This window comes from Balaenoptera borealis (assembly GCF_965194805.1).
Source record: "Balaenoptera borealis genome assembly, chromosome: 7".
In the NCBI taxonomy this organism is placed as follows: domain Eukaryota; kingdom Metazoa; phylum Chordata; class Mammalia; order Artiodactyla; family Balaenopteridae; genus Balaenoptera; species Balaenoptera borealis.
Window position 1 is genome coordinate 70,381,713 of NC_138864.1, and position 20,672 is coordinate 70,402,384.

At 36.5% G+C, this 20,672-nt stretch overlaps 1 protein-coding gene across 4 annotated transcripts in view; it reads right to left on the reverse strand.

The window, feature by feature from the left end:
• Window positions 1-8,773: 8,773 nt before the first annotated feature.
• DYNC1I1 (dynein cytoplasmic 1 intermediate chain 1) overlaps window positions 8,774-20,672 on the reverse strand; it is a 336,617-nt gene continuing 324,718 nt past the window's right edge. For all 4 annotated transcript variants that reach the window (XM_082398343.1, XM_082398344.1, XM_082398342.1 and 1 more), the window contains one exon: window positions 8,774-9,706. In XM_082398343.1, the coding sequence (XP_082254469.1) occupies window positions 9,596-9,706 (111 nt within the window). In that variant the 3' untranslated portion in view covers window positions 8,774-9,595. The remainder of the gene's footprint in view (window positions 9,707-20,672) is intronic.

Here is a 20,672-nt window from a genome sequence, read left to right on the forward strand (position 1 = left end):
TTGTAAACTGCCTGGCTGATAGGTGAAGATGCACCTCAACACAGAGAGACATATAGAGCCCTTTGCCATAGATTAGAAGAGTTTTTTGGCTCCAGGCATGTAAGGAGCCAATCATTAGCTAAACATTAAATTAACAGAGACTTCAGGGGCTGCACATAACACAGAATACAGACTGCACAGAATTAGTTCAGAAAATTTGGTAAATAAACAACAATTACAATAAGCAGCAACAACAACAAATCCTGGGGAGGGAAAAAATCTGATTTCCAGAGTTGCACATTACAGTATTATAATTACTGGATATATACTATATATATATATATATATATATATATATATACACACACACACACAATATTATATATTGTATACAATATTAAGTTTTCAACAACAAAAAAGTACACATGCAAAAAAATAACAAAGTATGGCATATACAATGGAAAAAAGTCAATAGAAACTGCCTGAGAAAGCCCAGATACTGGATTTTTCTAGACAAAGACTTTAAATCACCTATTATAAATATACTCAATGAATTAAAGGAAACCATGTCTAAAGAACGAAAGGAGGGGACTTCCCTGGTTGTCCAGTGGTTAAGAATCCGCTTTCCAATGCAGGGGATGTGGGTTCGATCCCTGGTTGGGGAACTAAGATCCCACATGCTGCGGGGCAACTAAGCCTACATGCTGCAACTACTGAGCCCACGTGCTCTGGAGCCTGTGCGCCACAACTAGAGAGAAGCCCGTGCACCACAACGAAAGATCCCGCATGCCGCAATGAAGATCCTGTGTGCCACAACTAAGACCCGATGCCAAATAAATAAATATTTAAAAAATAATAATAATAAAAAATTAAATTTTTTTTTTAAAATTAAAAAAAAGAATGAAAGGAAAGTATGAAAATGATGTCTCACAAAATAGAAGATATCAATAGATAGATATTATAAAAAGAAGCCATTGTAGACATTTTGGAGTCAAAAAGCACAATAACTGAAATGAAAATTTCACTAGGGAGCTCAATAGCAGATTTGAATAGGCAGAAGAAGGCAGAAGAAAACATGAAAAACCAATTGAAAGTATGCAGTCCAAAGAACAAAAAGAAAAAAGACAGAAAATTTAAGAGACCTGTGGGACACCATCATGCATGCCCACATACACACAATGGGAGTTCTAGAAGGAGGAGACAGAGAAAGAGTAAAAAGAATGCTTGAAGAAATAATGGCTAAAATTTTCCCAAATTTGATGAAAAACATTAATCTATCCATTCAAGAAGTTCCATGAAATCCAAGTAGGAAAAACTTAGAGATCCACACCTAAACACATCATAATCAAACTGTCAAAATCCGAAGCTGATGAAGGACTCAAAAGTTACAAGAAAGAAGCAACTCACTGTGTCTGGAAACATAGAGACCAAAAGGCAGTGGGATGAGATACTCAAACTGCTGAGGAAAAAAAAAAAAATTGTCAGTGAAAAATTCAACTTCTGACAAAATTATTCTTCAGAGATAAAGGAGAAATTAAGACTTTCCCAGATAAGCAAAAGCTGAAAGTTTGTCCTAGCAGATCTGCCCTACAACAAATGCTAAAGGGTGCCCTTCGGGCTGAAATGAAACACTAGAGGGAAATTTCATAATAATAAAAGGGTCAGTTTATTAAGAAGATATAATAAACTTAATATGTATGTACCTAGTAACAGAGCTTCAAAATGCAAAAATAAAAATGGAGAGAACTAAAGAACAAGTAGACAAATTCAAAACCATAAGTGGATATTTTAATATCTCCTTCTTGGTCGCTGATAGAACACATAGAAAACAGTAAGATTATAGAAGATTGAAACAATACTCTCAACCAGTTTAATCTATTTGACATTTTTAGAACCACATACCCAACATACAAAGAATTCACATTTTTTTTGGTGTACATGGAACATTGACCAAGTTCGACCATATCCTAGGCCATAAAATAAATCTTAATAAATTTCAAAGGATTTGAAATACAGAGTATTTCTTACTCTGTATGTTTTCTTACCAAGCAGAATCAAACTAGAAATGAAAACAAAGATATCTGGAAAGTTTTCCAAATATTTGGAAATTAAACACACTTCTAAAAAAATAACTCATGAGTCAAATAATACCACAATGGAAGTTAGAAAATATTTTGAACAGAATGATACCGAAAACATAACATATCAAAGTTTCTGGAACACAGTAAAGGCAGGACTTAGAGGGATTTTTATAACTTTAAAGGCCTAAATTAGAAGAAATGAAGTGTTTTACAACCATGATCTAAGCTTCTACTTTAGGAAATAAGAAAAAAGAAGATCAAATTCAATCCAAAATAGAAAGAAGAAAAAGTGGACAGACACTAGAGAAAATCAGCAACTCCAAAAGCTGGTTCTTTGAACAATGAATAATACTGATAACTGGCAAGACTGTTTTAAAAAAGACAAATTACCAATATATCAAGAAGTAAAAAGGGGACATCACCATGATTCTATATTCATGAAAAGCTAATAAGAGGGATAGTATGAACAACTTTATATTAATACATCTGAGAAATTAGATGAAATGGACACATTTCTTGAAAAATACAACTTACCAAAATAGAACCAAAAAAGCAGAAAATCTAAATAGCCCTATTCTATTCAATAAATAAATTTGTTACCAAAAACCTTCCCACAAATAAAACTCTGGGGCTAGATGGTTTCACTAGTGAATTCTACCAAACATTAAAATATTATACTCTTTCACAAAAGAGAGGAGCTTGGAACATTTCTCAACTCATCATATGAGCATAATCATGTTCCAAAAACCTGACAAAGACATTACAAGAACAGAAAATTACAGACCAGTATCTCTAAGGAATAATTATGGGAAAATTCTTTAAATGAAAAAAAAAAAAAAAGACCATATCGATGGATGTAGAACAGAAGCATATGAAAAAATTCAGTACCTGTTCATGATAAAGCTTCTTAACAATCTAACAATAAAATGGAATTTCCTTCATCTGACAAAAGTGAAACATTGAAACTTTTTGATACTAATATTAGGAAAGAGGTAAAGATGTCTATTCTTATTTCTTCAGTACAACACTGAGCTGACACTCTGAGCTAGTGCTGTAGGGGAAAAAATTAAAAATAAAGATTGGAAAGAAAGAAGTAAAGCCTTCTTTATTCTCATATAGCATGACTATGTACGTAATCACCAATCGATTACAAAATCTACTAGAAGTAATAAGTATATTTATCAAGGTTGCAAAATATGAGGTCAATATACAAAAATAAATTTTAATTCTGAAAACTAGCAAAATTCATTTGAAAACTAAAATTTAAAAATAACATTTATAATACAATGAAAAATTGAAATATCTAGGAATCTACAAAAAGAGATAAACAACCTATACACTGAAAATATTAGGTAGATTAAAGAAGGCTCAATAAATAGGAAGATACACTTTGTTCACATATTAGAAGATTCAAAATTGTTAAGATGTCCACTCTCTCAAGTTGATATATAGATTAGTGAAATCCCAACAGAAATCCAAGCAGTATGGTTTTCTTTTAAGAATTGATTCTAAAATTCATGTGGAAACACAAAAGGCCTAGAAAAGCTAAAACAATCTTTCACAATGAATAACAAAGCTGGAGGACATACACTACCTGATTTCAAGACTCAGTAAAAGCTATAGCAATCAAGACAATGTGGTATTATATAAGGACAAACTCAGTGAAATGGAGTAGTGGGTCCCTAGACAGACCATTAAGGTAAATGTGACTTTCTGGCTACTGTGGTTAACTGACACCACCTAGCCACTGTTACTTCGAGGTCTCATCATTCCTACAAATGTTAAAAAGCCCTGCTCTGTGACTGTCTCTCCTACTATCAGCTCTGGCCTGGCCACCACTAAAATTCCTAGAGATGCTTATGCCACTCTCGCTAGCTCCTTGCTAATGGCTTTGGGAAAGGGCGTGTACTCTGGGCGTTCTTAGGCACCCTAACTCTTGGATGTGTCTTCTAGCCTTATATATAATATATCCATTCTAATCTCTCCACTTTCCTCAACCTCTTTATTCCGATCTGTACTATCAATCAGGGCAATTCAAACACTTTCATTTCATTAAGTGTAGGCTACAGCTTTTTCAGACTTCTAAGAGCCACTGTAACAGCCATCCTATGCCTTGGGGTCCTTGCCAGAGTATAAAATCACATATTCCAAAAGAGTGTCTCAAAGTCAATAAATTCTTACCTATCTGGTCTTACATTCTGACCCCCTTAATCAAACTCCTCAAAATCCGACCCCAGTGCTACTCCCCTGGCCCCTAATGGCACATGCTAATTCTTGTAACTCTTTTGGTGTATAGTCTCTTTACTCCCTAATCGGGTCACATGTCCCCAGCCAGGTTATGCTGGGAGAGCCATCAGAGAGCGATGTCAATCTGACCCTAAGAAGGAGAGAGGGAAAGAAGGGAGGGAGGAAAGGAAAGGAAGGGAAGGGAAAGGAAAGGAAAGATTAGTCTTAGACTGAAGTACAGTTCCGAGAAAGTTTCAGCAATGCTGGCAGGGAGTCCTTGAGAACTCCTTGAGTTCTCCTCAGAGAACTTTTACATCTCCCAGGAACAGGCCTGCCTTACTATCCCTGGTATGCTCAGGCTTGGCTGAGAAGCATGACATTGGTCAAACGTGCTGGTGGATTTTAGAGCAAAGCAGCTGGAGCTGTCAGTCAATTATGTTCTTGGCAACAAGAGATCTTAGAGGCAAATTGTCATGGCTACCACATTCCATCTGGGACATCAGCTGGGAGAACTTGAATGGCTGTGGGCTGGCTGGATATCTTTCTCTATATCCACATGGCCACTCTGTGATGAGCTTAGGCCTTTGTACAGCCTAGAGGTCTTAGGGTAGTTGCCCTTCTTACACAATAGCTTGGGGAATTAAGAGTGAGTGTGCCAAGAGACCCAGAAGGAAGCTATGTCTTCATATAACCTTGTCCGGAACCCCACATAGCATCACTTCCCCCATATTCTATCATTACACAAGGTCATCCCAGATTCATGATGGGAAAACACCACACAAGAAGTGGGAGACTATCTTGAAGACTAGCTATCATGGTGGGATATACCCACATACAAGCTCTTATAATTCTTCATGTGCCTACTACAAGCGACTGGCCTTAGCACTTTTCATAGTCCTCACTCATTGAATCATTCAGACTTTGGTCTTTAACAGCTCATGGCTTATTGATTTGTTCTAAGGTTCTTTAGCATATGTTTGAGAAAATTTTTTCCCCAGTACTTTTCATTGGATTGCTTTTTAAAAAAATTTTATTGGAGTATAGTTGATTTACAATGTTGTATTAGCTTCTGCTGTACAGCAAAGTGATTCAGTTATACATATACATATATTCATTCTTTTTTAGATTCTTTTCTCATATACATTATCACAGAATATTGAGTAGAGTTCCCTGTGCTGTACAGTAGGTCCTTGTTGGTTATCTATCTTATATGTAGTAGTGTGTGTATGTTCATCCCACGCTCCTGATTTATCCCTTCCCCACCACGTTTCCCCTTTAATAACCATAAGTCTGTTTCCGTTTTGTAAATAAATTCATTTGTGTCATTTTTTAAAAAAGTTAGATTCCACGTATGAGAGATACAATATAGTTGTCTTTGTCTGACTTACTTAATATGATAATCTCTAGGTCCATCCATGTTGCTGCAAATGGCATTATTTCATTCTTTTTTGTGGCTGAGTAATATTCCATTGTATATATGTACCACAACTTCTTTATCCATTCGTCTGTCGATGGACATTTAGGAAGTTTCCATGTCTTGGCTATTGTAAATAGTGCTGCAATGAACATTGAGGTGCATGTACCTTTTTGGATTATGGTTTTCTCTGGAGTTATGCCCAGGAGGGGATTGCAGGATCATATGGTAGCTCTTTTTTTTTTTTTTTTTTTTTGGAGTATAGTTGATTTACAATGTTGTTAGTTTCAGGTGTACAGCAAAGTGAATCACTTATACATATATCCACTCTTTTTTAGATTCTATTTCCATATAGGTCATTATAGAGTATTGAGTAGAGTTCCCTGTGCTATACAGTAGGTCCTTATTAGTTATCTGTTTTATACAGTTGTGTGTATATGTCAATCTCAATCTATCTCTCCCGCCATCTTACCCCCTGGTAACCATAAGTTTGTTTTCTACATCTGTGACTCTATTTCCGTTTTGTAAATAGGTTCATTTATCCCTTTTTTTTAGATTCCACTATAAAAGCGATATGATATTTGTCTTTCTCTGTCTGACTTCACTCAGTATGACAATCTCTAGGTCCATCCACGTTGCTGCAAATGGCAATTATTTCATTCTTTTTAATGGCTGAGTAATATTCCACTCTATATATGTACATCTTCTTTATCTATTTCTCTGTTGCTGGACATTTAGGTTGCTTCCATATCCTGGCTATTATAAATAGTGCTGCAACGAACATCGGGGTGCATGTATCTTTTCGAACCATGTTTTTCTCTGGATATATGCCCAGGTGTGGGATTGCTGGATCATATGGTAGCTCTATTTTTAGTTTTTTAAAGAACCTTCATACTGTACTCCATAATGGTTGTACCAGTTTACATTCCCACCAACAGTGTAGGAGGGTTCCCTTTTCTCAACACCCTTTCCAGCATTTATTGCTTGTAGAGTTTTTGATGATGGCCATTCTGACTGCTGTGAGGTGATACTTCATTGTAGTTTTGATTTGCATTTCTCTAATAATGTTGAGCATTTTTCACTTGCTTTTCTTTTTTTAAGATTAGCCATTTGTTTGGTTTTTTTTTTTTTTTTTGGCTGCATTGGGTCTTAGTTGCAGCACGCGGGATCTTCATTGTGGCATGTGGGATCTTTCATTGAGGTGGGCAGGCTCTTTGTTGTGGTGTCTGGGCTTCTCTCTAGTTGTGGCATGCGGGTTCCAGAGCATGGGCTCAGTAGTTGCAGCATGTGTGCTCTCTAGTTGTGGTGCACGGGCTCTAGAGCACACAGGCTCAGTAGTTGCGGTGTGCAGGCTTAGTTGCCCCACAGCATGTGGGATCTTAGTTACCCGAGCAGGGATCGAACCCACATCCCCTGCATTGGAAGGTGGATTCTTTACCACTGGACCACCAGGGAAGTCCCTCATGTGTTTTTAGACCATCTGTATGTATGTCTTCTTTGGAGAAATGTCTATTTAGATCTTCTGCCCATTTTTTGATTGGGTTGTTCTTTTGACATAGAGCTGCATGAGCTGTTTGTAAATTCTGGAGACTAATTCCTTGTCAGTCACATCATTTGCAAATATTTTCTCCTAGTCTGTAGGCTGTCTTTTCATTTGGTTTATGGTTTCCTTTGCTGTGCAGAAGCTTTTAAGTTTAATTAGGTCCTATTTGTTTATTTTTGGTTTTCATTACTTTAGGAGGTGCATCCAAAAGGATGTTGCTGCAATTTATGTCAAAGAGTGTTCTGCCTATGTTTTCCTCTGAGAGTTTTACAGTGTCTGGCCTCACATTTAGGTCTTTGATCCACTTTGACTTTATTTTTGTGTATGCTGTTAGAGAATGTTCTAATTTCATTCTTTTACATGTAGCTGTCCAGTTTTCCCAGCACTGCTTATTGAAGAGACTGTCTTTTCTCCATTGTATGTTCTTGCCTCTTTTGTTGTATATTAATTGACCATAGGTGCATGGGTTTATTTCTTGGCTTTTATACTGTTCCACTGATCTATATTTCTGTTTTTGTGCCAGTACCATACTGTTTTGATGACTGTAGCTTTGTAGTATAGTGTGAAGTCAGGGACCCTGATTCCTCCAGCTCTGTTTTTCTTTCTCAAGATTATTTTGGCTATTGGGGGTCCTTTGTGTCTCCATACAAATTAAAAAAATTTTTGTTCTATTTCTGTGAAAAATGCCATTGGTAATTTGATAGGGATTGCACTGAATCTGTAGATTGCCTTGGGCAGCATAGTCATTTTGACAATACTGATTCTTTCAATCCAAGAACATGGTATATCTCTCCATCTGTTTGTGTCATCTTCGATTTCTTTAATCAGTGTCTTATAGTTTTCAGAGTACAGGTCTTTTGTCTCATTGGGTTGCTTTTAAACCTATTTTAGATACTCATATTTTAGCTTTAAAAATTTAATGTTTTTAAAGAGTTTCAATATTAACACACTGTATAGCACTTAGAGAAAAGCATATCATTATTTCAAAATTAAAAGAAATCTCACAGTTCAAGGAATCCCTACCAACAAAGCACCATGGAAATTCTCTTCCTAAAAAGCCAAAGACTGTCTTCAAATGTTTTTCATGACTCAGCCACTATTTATTTTCATTCTCTCTAGGCATGAAATGACCTTTTGAAAAAACAAAATCCTATAAAGTTGTTTAGACGTATTTCCTAGTCCAACAGTAATAAACATAATTTTCTGGTATAAATGAAAAAATAATGAAATGTGTGGAACAGTTGGTATTTGTTCATCTTAACCTGTTCTTCCTACTCCCAACACTTGAAATAGTCTTTGGGTAAGAGTGGCTCTGGCGAAGGAGACAAGAAAGCGCTTTCCAGAAATAGCACACACGTTCCTTCATAAAAATAAAACCAGAGTCTTGGTTTAAGTCCAGCCAGGTTGGCTGCCTATAAATTCATTGTCAATCTTTAACATGGCCCTAATGTATCTCCCCTACCCCCTGCCATAGCAGAATTTTAATCAGGCAGTTCCCAAGCAAAGGATTTATCCACACTGGAGCAGACCTGGTTTGGAACATTTTATTGGCAATACTGGTGTCATATTTAGGAACCACAGACTTTTGTCAGACTGGGTTAGCTTGAATGACAAGTATCAATGATCAACTATATTTGAAATATTGTTAAAGTACCTAGAAATAATAGGCATTAAAATTCATTCCATTCACTGCAACAAACCTCTAAAGATTTCATGTCCTCAGTGGAACCGGCATACTGTAATTGTTATTTGGAACTTAATGTAACCTCAACAGCAACAGAGAGACAATGCAGTCCTCTCATTATGCACATGCTCTAGGATCGTTTATTTTAATGCTTTCAAATAAATATGTTCCATGCAGCACACCACAATAAATAAGGAGCAGCAATGTTCCTCTAGTAAATCCATTCATAATGTGAGTCACCGTGTAAAACGCCACATCTCAAGTCTTTGGCCCTGTACCATAGCATGACACCACATCTGCACCTAATCATATCTGGCTTCATATGGATTTAATAGGACTATGCCAGAAGTGCGTGTAAGCACAAATTTAACCAGAAGTTTCCAGCTATTAAATACAGCTACTAAGTAGTTAAAAGGCAACAACTCAACCCAAAAAAGCTCCCACCTCCCCACCCCCATTTTTGAGACAGAAATATAAAGACAGAAACGCTCTGGTGAATTTCAGGTCAGTGGACAGTATACATTTGGAATACTTGGAGCAAAGCTGGCACAACATGGCACCCAAACGGTCACGGCAATACTGATACTTAATGGACACTGAATACAAGCGGACTTGATGACTGCAGATGCTGAGCTCTAGAAGGTCAAGGTGGGGACGGCTCATTTCCACTAGGCGGATAACTCAACGGTGCCTTCCTCCTCGCTGTCAGCTCTGTTCGCACGAATCTCCACGAGGGTCCTGGCAAATCGGGTCCACTCATCATTGTGGGGAACTGCAAGCTGCAAAACAAATTAACGGAAAATGATGAACAAGATATCTTTCATGCTGAAAGCCTTGAAGCCTGCATGACAGTTCCTCTTGAAACAGATGATTCCCTTGGAATGCAAAGGAAATCAGATAGTCTTCCTTGAATCAGATCTCTGAAGTGTTGCTCTTAAACTGATAATTTAAGAGAATAATGTTACTCTCAAAAGCAAAATCGCACGTGGGATTTATAAAACATTAAAAACTTATGTAAACTATACAGTTCATACAGTATCCAAGTTAAAGCACTTGCAGTAAGAAGACCAGAATTACAGCAAACACAACAAATAAAAACTGCATTACTAGGAATTTGAAATAACGGTGGTATTGTCTTCCTAAGTCAATGCTATTGATCCCTTTTTAAAAAGTGTTGCTAACGTGCCTATATATATGACAAGAGTATAACTTACATATTCAAAGAAATCTTACTACTATAATATGACATTTTGGCTTTTCCAGCAAAATTGTATATGATGATGCCAATGAATAATAGTAACTAAGATTTACCAAGAGTTCTGCTCTAAGTACTTTACATGTATTCTACTTATTCCTCACAGCAATCCTATGTAGGATAATATTAGCATTTCCATGTTACAAAAGGAGAAACTGAGGCACAGAAAGATTAACTCATCTTGCCAAGGTTGCATAGCCAGCAAATATCAGTGCCAATGTCATCTGGTTCCAGTAATTACATGCTTAGCCAGTATGCTATACTGAATCACCAAAAAGAGGGATTATAAAATTTCCCCAAAATATCTTCTCCTGTCCACAATTCAGTAAGAAGAAAATTAACCCCACCTGACACAAATTGCATGTATGATTTTTTTTTAGGTGATTTAAAGGATAATGATTTCTCTACATGGCATCTAAAAATAAATTGTTTAAAGGTATCATGCAAGTGTTTGGAATAAAAAAGAGAATTATTTGAAGATGAGAAGCAGGATCAAGTACAAGTCTGAATGGTTTTCATATAATAAAATTTGTTTCGACTGTAGAGCCATTTTCTTGGAAGATTACCCTGTAAGATGATGTAATCCATCTACAGATACTAGTGCTACACATGCTATCCATATATTCCATAAACATTAATAACACACAATCATCCCAGTCAATATACATTTTCCAAAATAAAAAAGCAGCAAATAAATCTAAACTTTGAGATCACTTTTACAGCTGAGAAGTTTCTTACTGTATCAAGCCAGACATTTAGGACTTTTTAAAATTTAATTTTATTTATTTTTGGCTTCATTGGGTCTTTGCTGCTGTGTGCGGGCTTTCTCTAGTTGTGGTGAGCGGGGGCTACTCTTTATGTGGTGCGCGGGCTTCTCGTTGCAGTGGCTTCTCCCATTGCGGAGCACGGGCCCCAGGCACGTGGGCCTCAGCAGTGGCGCGGGCTCAGTAGTTACGGCTCGCAGGCTCTAGAGCGCAGGCTCAGTAGTTGAGGCGCACGGGCTTAGTTGCTCCGCTGCATGTGGGATCCTTCCGGGCCAGGGCTCGAACCCGTGTTCCCTGCATTGACAGGTGGATTCCCAACCACTGTGCCACCAGGTAAGCCCCTAGAACTTTACATTTTTATTACAGTTGATGATATTCTCAGATACGATCTATCCAAGACAACTTATTGGAGGGTGGCATCATCATCCTACAAAGTACTGTCCTTTAATTAGTGTTCTGTCCTGAGGTTAAATGTTTCAAGGATTTAATTCTGGAAATGATATACAGATGGGAGAGGTAAGTTTTTTTTTCTTTTAACAACTTTTTTTGGTACTTCTTTGTTATTTCTTATCTGGACAAACGGAGTACTAACAAGAACTCTCATTTAGTCATATGAGTGAGTTCTGAATGGTTAAATACTTCCCTAGTTATTGAAATGAATCCAAATTCCTTTTTAGACAGTGACACAAGTTCACAACAGTCTTGAATGGCACTGTTACCCCTCTGCTCAGTTCATTTTCTCTACTTTGAGTTCTTTTCCTATGTTCCACTATTCTTCATTTTTCTCTTCAATTTTACAAAATACTGCACTGGGGAAATGAAGTCCTCAAAATAAATTATACAAAGAGCTAACAAAAAGTATGAGCAGGAAAAGGTTGGCAACATATTTATATGAAAGAATAGGTCCACTCTTTCTTGTCTTTTCTCCAGCTCCTGACCAAGCCCTCCCAGAAAGAACCACAAAAACAAAACAAAAAGCCCAAGAAGATACAAAAGCGAATCATGATAACATATTTATAACTTTTTCTCATATAAGGTGAGAATCAAGTTAAATCTAAAATGCCTCATAACTTCATGTAACATTAAATATTGGAAAAAAGCAGGTCTCACTAGTAAAAGTGATATACTCTAGCGGTTTGGCTTCTAAACGTAACACTATACTTATTGGTTAAAATGGCACAAATTTAAGTTACTATATGATACCATATGTAATGTTTTATTGATAGCAGTGTATAGAAACTATATACTGAAACAAGAAAACAGGTCCATGTGTTTACATAGTTTCATGTAGTGGTAATGGCAAGACTTAAGAAACAACTCTAATAAAGATTATGAAACATTAAGGGTTGAATATGTGTCCAGATACAGCCTGGGACAGAATTGAGTATCACTGATGACATATATAAAGTTGCACATCTAACTTTTCAAAGACAAATTTTTTGGAAGTCTCATTCCTTTATTTGTTAAAGAAATCAAAGTAGTAATTTTAATATTTTCCATTAATAAAACATTAAATTTAAAGGGTTTTTAAGTAAAATCTTTGAGGTTTTTTTTAAAAAAATTGAAGTATAGTTGAGTTAAAAATTTAGTTTCAGGTGTGCAGCAAAGTGATTCAATTATATATATTTCAGATTATTTTACATTTTATATTACTACAAAGTATTGAATATAGTTCCCTGTGCTATTCAGTAAATCTTTGCTTATCTAGTTTACATATAGTAGTTTCTGTCTGTTAATCCCATACTCCTAATGTATCTCTTCCCACCCCCATCTTCCCTTTTGGTAACTGTACGTTTGTTTTCTATGCCAGTCTGTTTCTGTTTTGTATCTACATCTGTTTGTATCATTTTTTAGATTCCACATATAAGTGATATTATATGATATTTATCTTTCTTTGGCTTACTCCACTTAGTATAATAATGTCTGGGTCTGTCCATATTGCTGCAAATGGCATTATTTCATTATTTTTTATGGCTGAGTAATATTCCACTGTGTATCTATACCACATTTTCTTTATCCACTCATTTGTCAGTGGGCATTTAGGTTGCTTCCATGTCTTGGCTATTGTAAATAGTGCTGCAGTGAACATTGGGGTACATGTATCTTTTCCAATTAGAGTTTTCATCTTTTCCAGATATATACCCAGGATTATATGGATTGGTTTTTTTGATACTGAGTTGTATGAGCCACTTGTATGTTTTTGATTAACCCCCTGTCAGTTGCATTTGTAAATATTTTCTCCCATTCCATAGGCTGTGTTTTCATTTTGTTTATGGTTTCCTTTGCTGTTATAGAAGTTTAGGTCTGATTAGGTCCCATTTGTTTATTTTTGCTTTTATTTCTTTTGCCTTTTGGGGGACTGATCTAAGAAAATGTTGCTGTGATTTATGTCAGAGAATGTTTTGCCTATGCTCTCTTCTAGGAGTTTTATGGTGTCATGTCTTATATTTAGTTCTTTAAACCATTTTGAGTTTATTTTTGTATATGGTATGAGGGATATTGTAATTTCATTGATTTACATGTTGTCCAGCTTTCTCAGCCCCACTTGTTGAAGAGACTGTCTTTTCTCCATTGTATATTCTTGGCTCCTTTGTTATAGATTAATTGACCGTAGGTGTGTGAGTTTATTTCTAGGCTCTCTATTCTGTTCCATTAATCTATGCCTGTTTTTTGGCCAATACCATGCTGTTTTGATTACTATTGCTATGTAGTACAGTCTGAAGTCTGGAAGGGTTATGTCTCCTGCTTTGTTCTTTTTCCTCAGGATTGCTTTGGCAATTCTGGGTCTTTTGTGGTTCCATGTAAATTTTAGGATTTGTTCTAGTTCTGTGAAAAATGTCATGGGTATTTTGATAGGGCTTTCATTAAAGCTGTAGATTGCTTTGGATAGTATGGCCATTTTAACTATTAATTCTAATCCAAGAGCATGGATATCTTTCCATTTCTTTGAATCATCTTCAGTTTCCTTTATCAGTGTTTTATAGGTTTCAGCATATACGTGTTTCACCTCCTTGGTTAAGTTTATCCCTAGGTATTTTATATATATATATTTATATTATATAAATATATATTTATATATATATAATATGTATATACATATATATACTTTTTTTTTGGCCACACCCACAGTTTGCAGGACCTTAGTTCCCTGACCAGGGACTGAACCCAGGCCCTCAGCAGTGAAAGCACAGAGTCCTAACCACTGGACCACCAGGGAATTCTTGGTAGGTATTTTATATTTTTGATGCTATTTTAAATGGGATTTTTACTTTCTCCTTCTGATATTTCATTGTTAGTGTAAAGAAATACAACAGATTTCTGTATATTAATCTAAGAATGAATTTTATCAGATTTAAAAGTTTCTGATAAAAATATACCCTATTGTGGAACTACTGCAATACATTTGACCTTTTCCATGGTGATGGAAATAATAGGACTATATTTGTCCTTAAAAATACAGATTCACCGTCACAAAATGTTTCACAGTATTCTAACATATCTTGTCTTTTTGATCTGTGAAAGTTTCATTTAGGTTGGGAAAATATTAGAAGTTTGTTGTTTTTTTTTTAACTGCTCTGCCAAGCATTTTCCTCTCTAGAATACCATAAACTTCACAGAAAAGTTAGTTTGCTTTGGTTCACACACACAAAATTCTTGATTAGAACAGGATGAGAACACAATTGCTTCTAGAAACTTAAATTTATCTACCTCGTCCTATCACACTTTTTCATCTAGCTGACTATAAAAACAATCCAAGATCATCGTAATGTTAGAAGGTGAGGTGCACACTGCCCCATTTTTAGAGTTAAATATCACCATCAGGAAGCACTTTAAGTATAATCTTAGCTTGAATGTGTGAATGTGTATTCACAGGCTGTTTCCACACCCAAAGTAATACTTTTGGCATCTGAATTACTTGTAGGTAAGACCAAACAGGTGTCCTAACAAACAAGACCACCACTCTTTTCATTTTACATCTTTGGCTGTAAACAGCATTTGTTTGGACAGAACTGTGTCCTTCTTACCCTTGGCAGTTCCTGACCCTTCTCACCTGGTTCTCTCTGATTAGAAATGTCTAGAAAAGAAGTTCATGAGCATAAGTGCATCTGAAACTTTCTCTAGGAGACTTTTAATCCAATCTTACCTTAATCAGTAAGTAGGATAAAAAAAACTCTGCTCATGTTTCTTTGACTAAGAAAAAGACTGCTGTCATGCCCTTCTAACTAGCATATATATATATATCTATTCAATACTGATTTAGTCATTATGGACTGAGGAGTACCAACTATATGGCAGGCATTATGGTAGGACTAAAGATACAGTGATGAATCATTTTGGCATATGATGACTATAAACATTATTGTGTTTTCTTAGGTCAAAATGTGTGGAACTGGCATAGTTGTTGTTTTTTTTTTAAACTTTACTGATATTCAAAAAATTGAGTAACCTAAAATTTACCTTTGTACAGTGATAACTGCAACATTTCCTGGTATGTGTTGTGTGTCAAGCGAGTAGCAGGGAAGCAAATGGCATGTTAATGACATGGCTTCAGCATCTCTTCAGGTTTCTATCAAGGCATTAAGGCTAAATCTAGACCATCACTATGGATTTTTTCCCCCTGAAAATAAGTTTAGAATAATTTTCAAACAATTTACATTTCTGATAGGAAGAATAATCACAAGTTTCTAATGGTGATGAATAATTTCAATTAATTAAAAAACATATTTGAGAAGCACTCTGAAGGAAATAGCCCATAGTTATATCAAGGGACTACCATAAAAAAGGGCCCGAAAAATTTGACCAGTATTGTCCTGAATCAAAGTGGATCTGGAAACATTTTCTGCCTTCAGATTCATCCACCAACGTCCACATCCTAGGTCAGAGATGACTCAGATTCTTCTACTGCTTCATCCAGGGTTCACCACTCGCCAGTTTACCACCCACCTTCGCAATTGGATGACTGTTTTCTAACTTTTTGCTAAATGTATAAAGCATTTTTGTGCCAAAAGCACTCAGGGAGCTGATTCCTGAGATAACAAAATCTTAGCTCTAAGAGTAAGTGCCCTTTTTTTTTTTTTTAAACACAAAGGTGCTTTATTTCAAGTCCATGCCATCTAAATCTACTGAGTACAGTAACCGGGACTGGAGAGGGGATGTATTAGAACCTAAACAACAACAACGACACCGGGACGTTCACCCCTTGCACTGTGAGTCTTAGTCCAGAGCACAGCTCCAGAACCGGGGACGCCACCGCCCTGACCCTGTCCAGGCCTTAACTGAGAGAGATGAAGGTGCCGGAGGGAGAACGGAGCATGAAGCCTGCTTCTCAGGGAGGAGACTGGCTTGCCAGCGCATGGATTCTAGTGAAGTAAGTGCCTCTTATAGATATGATATGACCATATATTTACAGCCGGGGGAACTAAGGCCAAAGGTAGTTTCTGAAGCAGTAATTTGGCCCTGAGGAGGAGGTAAAATGAACCTTAGATTTGGACAGGAAACTTAAGTCCTGCTTTCATCTTGGTTACTGGCCAGGGTCAGGCACTTAACCTCTCACTGCCTCAATTGTAAAATGGGGATGATGGTGTCTGACCCATTTATCAAAAGAGATGTGGAGAGGATGAGAAAGGTAATCTAAGTGAAGAAAGTACTATGAGTTCAACACAGAATAGTCATGCATTCTTGTTCTTTGAACAGTTACTCAGATTGAACATGTTCCTAAAAATCACATATGTGAGTGGCATACATATCAATTCTGTATCATTTCTGTGGTTTTGCTTTCTTTAAGAATTAATTCTGATTTTGCTATGTGAGGACATTAAGGAGCAGACCTCTCTTTGACAGGCAGGAAACAGAAGGACACGGAGCTGAATGATTTGCTCAGGACCATGTAACTTACCACATGTCAGTGTGGGCAACCAGGAACCTCACCCCTTTAGGAAATGCCAGCACACCACGGCACAATGGCAGGCAGGTAATGTGTTTTGAGTCACCTGCTAAAAGATTCTAAACATTTTTAATCTTCTAAGATTCCTGGAAGATGTAAAGGTCAGAAATACAAAGCAAAAGTGCAAAAGTAGTGGAAAAATTCATGAAAATTGATCATTTTCATCCTCCCCCTTCATCCCCCTAGTTCTGAGGCTGTGTCATGGGTCTGCCCCCCTCCCCCTGCCTGAATGGAATGGAGGATGCCCCAAGATCCTGCCCTACCCCATCCCCAAATAACTAATGAGGCTCACCACTGGGTGTCTTGAGAATGGAGTCAGGGTTGACGTTTTTCCACCTCAGACAGCACCCAGATATGGTTTCTTTCACAGCTCTGCCAATAATTTCCTGGGTGTCCTTAGGAAATGTATGTTTTAACATCTCAGATCTTCACTTCATTTGTGAGAAAAAGGAATTTTGCCACTAACTCCTAGGACCATTGTGAATACTAAACAAGATCTCCCCCCAAATATAAAAAGCTTAAGCTCAGTGTTTTTGGCACATTATAAACCCCAGATAAATGATGTTGTTTGCCCTATATTTTTCCTTCTTAATGTTAATTCCCTCTCCTCCAATTTTTTCCTTTTCGCTTCCTTCCCTCTTTTCTTTCTTCCATTTTCTTCTTTTCACCTACATAGAGCACTGCATTTTTTAGAAGTACACCTTAGATTTGATCATATTTGCTTTCTTAAAAACCCATACAAATCATTTCCTAGATAGTTATTATTACATGTATGACTAAGTTTCACGAACTGGGTGTGGGGAAAGGGTTCTTTCAGATCACAAGAAAAATCCTGTCAGAGGACGTTTTGTTCATTTAAAAATCAAATTTCAAGTATAATTACTCCTTGTAAATATACACATACACACATACACATGCATCTTTTTCATTTTTCAAATATGACCAATACAGCTTTATCAAGCTATTTCTTTAAAAAAAAAATTTTTTTTTTATACATTTATTTATTTACTTATTTATTTTTGGCTGCGTTGGGTCTTCATTGCTGCATACGGGCTTTCTCTAGTTGTAGCCAGTGGGGGCTACACTTCGTTGTGGTGCACAGGCTTCTCATTGTGTTGGCTTCTCTTGTTGTGGAGCATGGACTGTAGGTGCACGGGCTTCAGTAGTTGTGGCATGCAGGCTCAGTAGTTGTGGCGCACAGGCTTAGTTGCTCCGCGGCATGTGGGATCTTCCCAGACCAGGGCTCAGACCCGTGTCCCCTGCATTGGCAGGTGGATTCTTAACCACTGCACCACCAGAGAAGCCCAAGCTATTTCCTTTTTATGGCACTTTCTATGGTGGGAGTCTACATTTTTAGCTCAAGTTGTAAGGCCTTGTAACCACTGAACATGCTGTTATAAAAATCAAATGACTTTTTATAACCAGGGTTAAGCACACAAATATCATTCATGTGTCCCTTTTTATAAGCACATGGCTAACCATTCTAAACAGTCCTCAGTCAAGCCTCCCTCATTTGTTAGTAATTTTAAAGGGTTTATAGTACCTTGCAGCTGATTTTAAATAGCTGCATTATCTGCAGTAACTCCTACCAGCCCAATGCTGTATTTATGTTAAAAGTGTCTCAGGCATTGCCTAGTATAAAAGCAGGTTACTTTTTAAAAATATCTTGGATAATTAAAACAGAAAAGCATTCTGTAATTTCAGTGTGCCATGCTTAACGTATCTGAGAAACCAAACAAATTAAAATGAGTAGGACTCCAGGTTTCAGGATGAATGTTCCAGGATGTGCGGTTCAGCAGCATCTTTGTAATCTTTCAATTAAATGGAGTCATTAAAAAAAAAAGTCTGAGACAATTATGTTAACCATGGATTCCAAAGAGATACACAATTCAGCTCCTGTATTAACCTAAAAACGAACGTTTTCTTTAAAACAATATCTTACGAATTACCTTTTCACTTTAATGCACACTGATTTTGTTGTTCTTGTTGCTAATGCATTTAAAGAAACCGTGGACGTGAACATGGGTTTCCACCGAACAACTGCTAAACCCTTCTAAGCTCTAAAAGCTTTTTAAAAAGTACAACTGTTAACGGCACCCCAATTCAGCAGATTGCATACTTACTGGTGTACAAACACACATTTGTGTTCAGAGGAAGCCTGTATTTTTTAGGACACTTCCCTTTGCCACACACACAGAGGGAAGCAGAGCGGGAGGTAATAAGCAATGAAACAGCCGCCAAAACAGAACGAGACCAAGCTCCACTGTATTTAACTCTTGGGAGAGTCTAGCATCACTGGTAACAATGGATGAAACCACGAACCAAAATTCCAAGCCAGAATGCAGTAGACAGGGCGCATTAAGTATACTACAGTGCTCCACCACGAAAAGATATACTGTGTGGTAACTTAGTATTTAGAGCAGTTTTAGAGAAGTCCAGAAAGTAGAAGTTACATTAGTCTCCATTCTGTAGCATCTGCTGTTACCAGTCAGTAGGTCAAAATTTCTGTGATATTTAGCATCATGCTAACCTATGGTAGTCTGATGATATGATTATTTTTTGGTTAAGAAAGAATTTCTTTTATCTGAAAATCCCATCTGAGGGAACCCTCTATCCACCCATGAAGCTTGAGATCTTTCTGCTAAAGTTCTCTTCCTAGTATCTTTAAATGAGTGGTTGACTTTTATAGCATGTTTGTTAGAACAATACTTTTAAAAAATCCATTACCACCCAATTAAGGAAAAAAATAAAGTTAGGACATAAAAGTCAAAAGTAAACTAACAAATATGAGTCTATATCAATTTCAATAAGCCAGCAAACATTGAAGGAAATAATTTTAAACATTATTCTTAAAAAGTGAACATTAGAACTATTCCTCATGTTAAAATTTAGCATCATGGGAAGCATGACAAAATTCTGAAGTTTTTACCTGAGGGGGGAAAAAAAACCACACAGCTGAAAAAGAGTTAATTCACTATGGCTTAAAGATGACCTTGTTCACATCTGTATTAAAATCTTGTCACTCTCTTTTCTTTAGAAATGTCTTAAGCATTATTTTTCTATTATTTAGAACAATCTATTTCTCTGTCCAAAAGATGGAAAAAATTGCTAAAAACATTGGCTGATGGGCAACAATGGAACATAAACTGTTTAAACTTCACTACCATTCTTTGTCCATAACACAAAAGATCAAGAAACTGACAGGGAAATGAAAAAGCATATGCTACACAAACTGATCTCTCATACCAGCTGACTAAACATATATCCTTTCTCTTTCTGATATTAACTATAGGTTTTCTAGTAAATTTCTAGCAACCACTGCATCTAAGCAGTTTTGACAAAAAGAAAGCTTATTGCTAAACATCTTAAAAACAGTTACCAAGGTAATAAAAGAAATGTCATTCCCTCCTACTGAATGTTTGGGCATAAAAGAGGTATTTTTATAATGTAGTTCATGATTTACCATATTTATAGTGTCCAAAAAAAGCAAAATGAAAAAGAAGCATTTTTCCAGTGGTTTGACAACTATTTGAATAAACTGTTCCTCTTTTGTTACCTCTAGTGACCAACTGCTCACTTTTAAAAGCAAAGGAGAACACTCCCTGACACCATGCACAAAAATAAACTCAAAATGGATTAAAGACCTAAATGTAAGGCCAGACACTATCAAACTCTTAGAGGAAAACATAGGCAGAACACTCTATGACATACATCACAGCAAGATTCTTTTTGACCCAGCTCCCAGAGAAATGGAAATAACACAAATAAACAAATGGGACCTA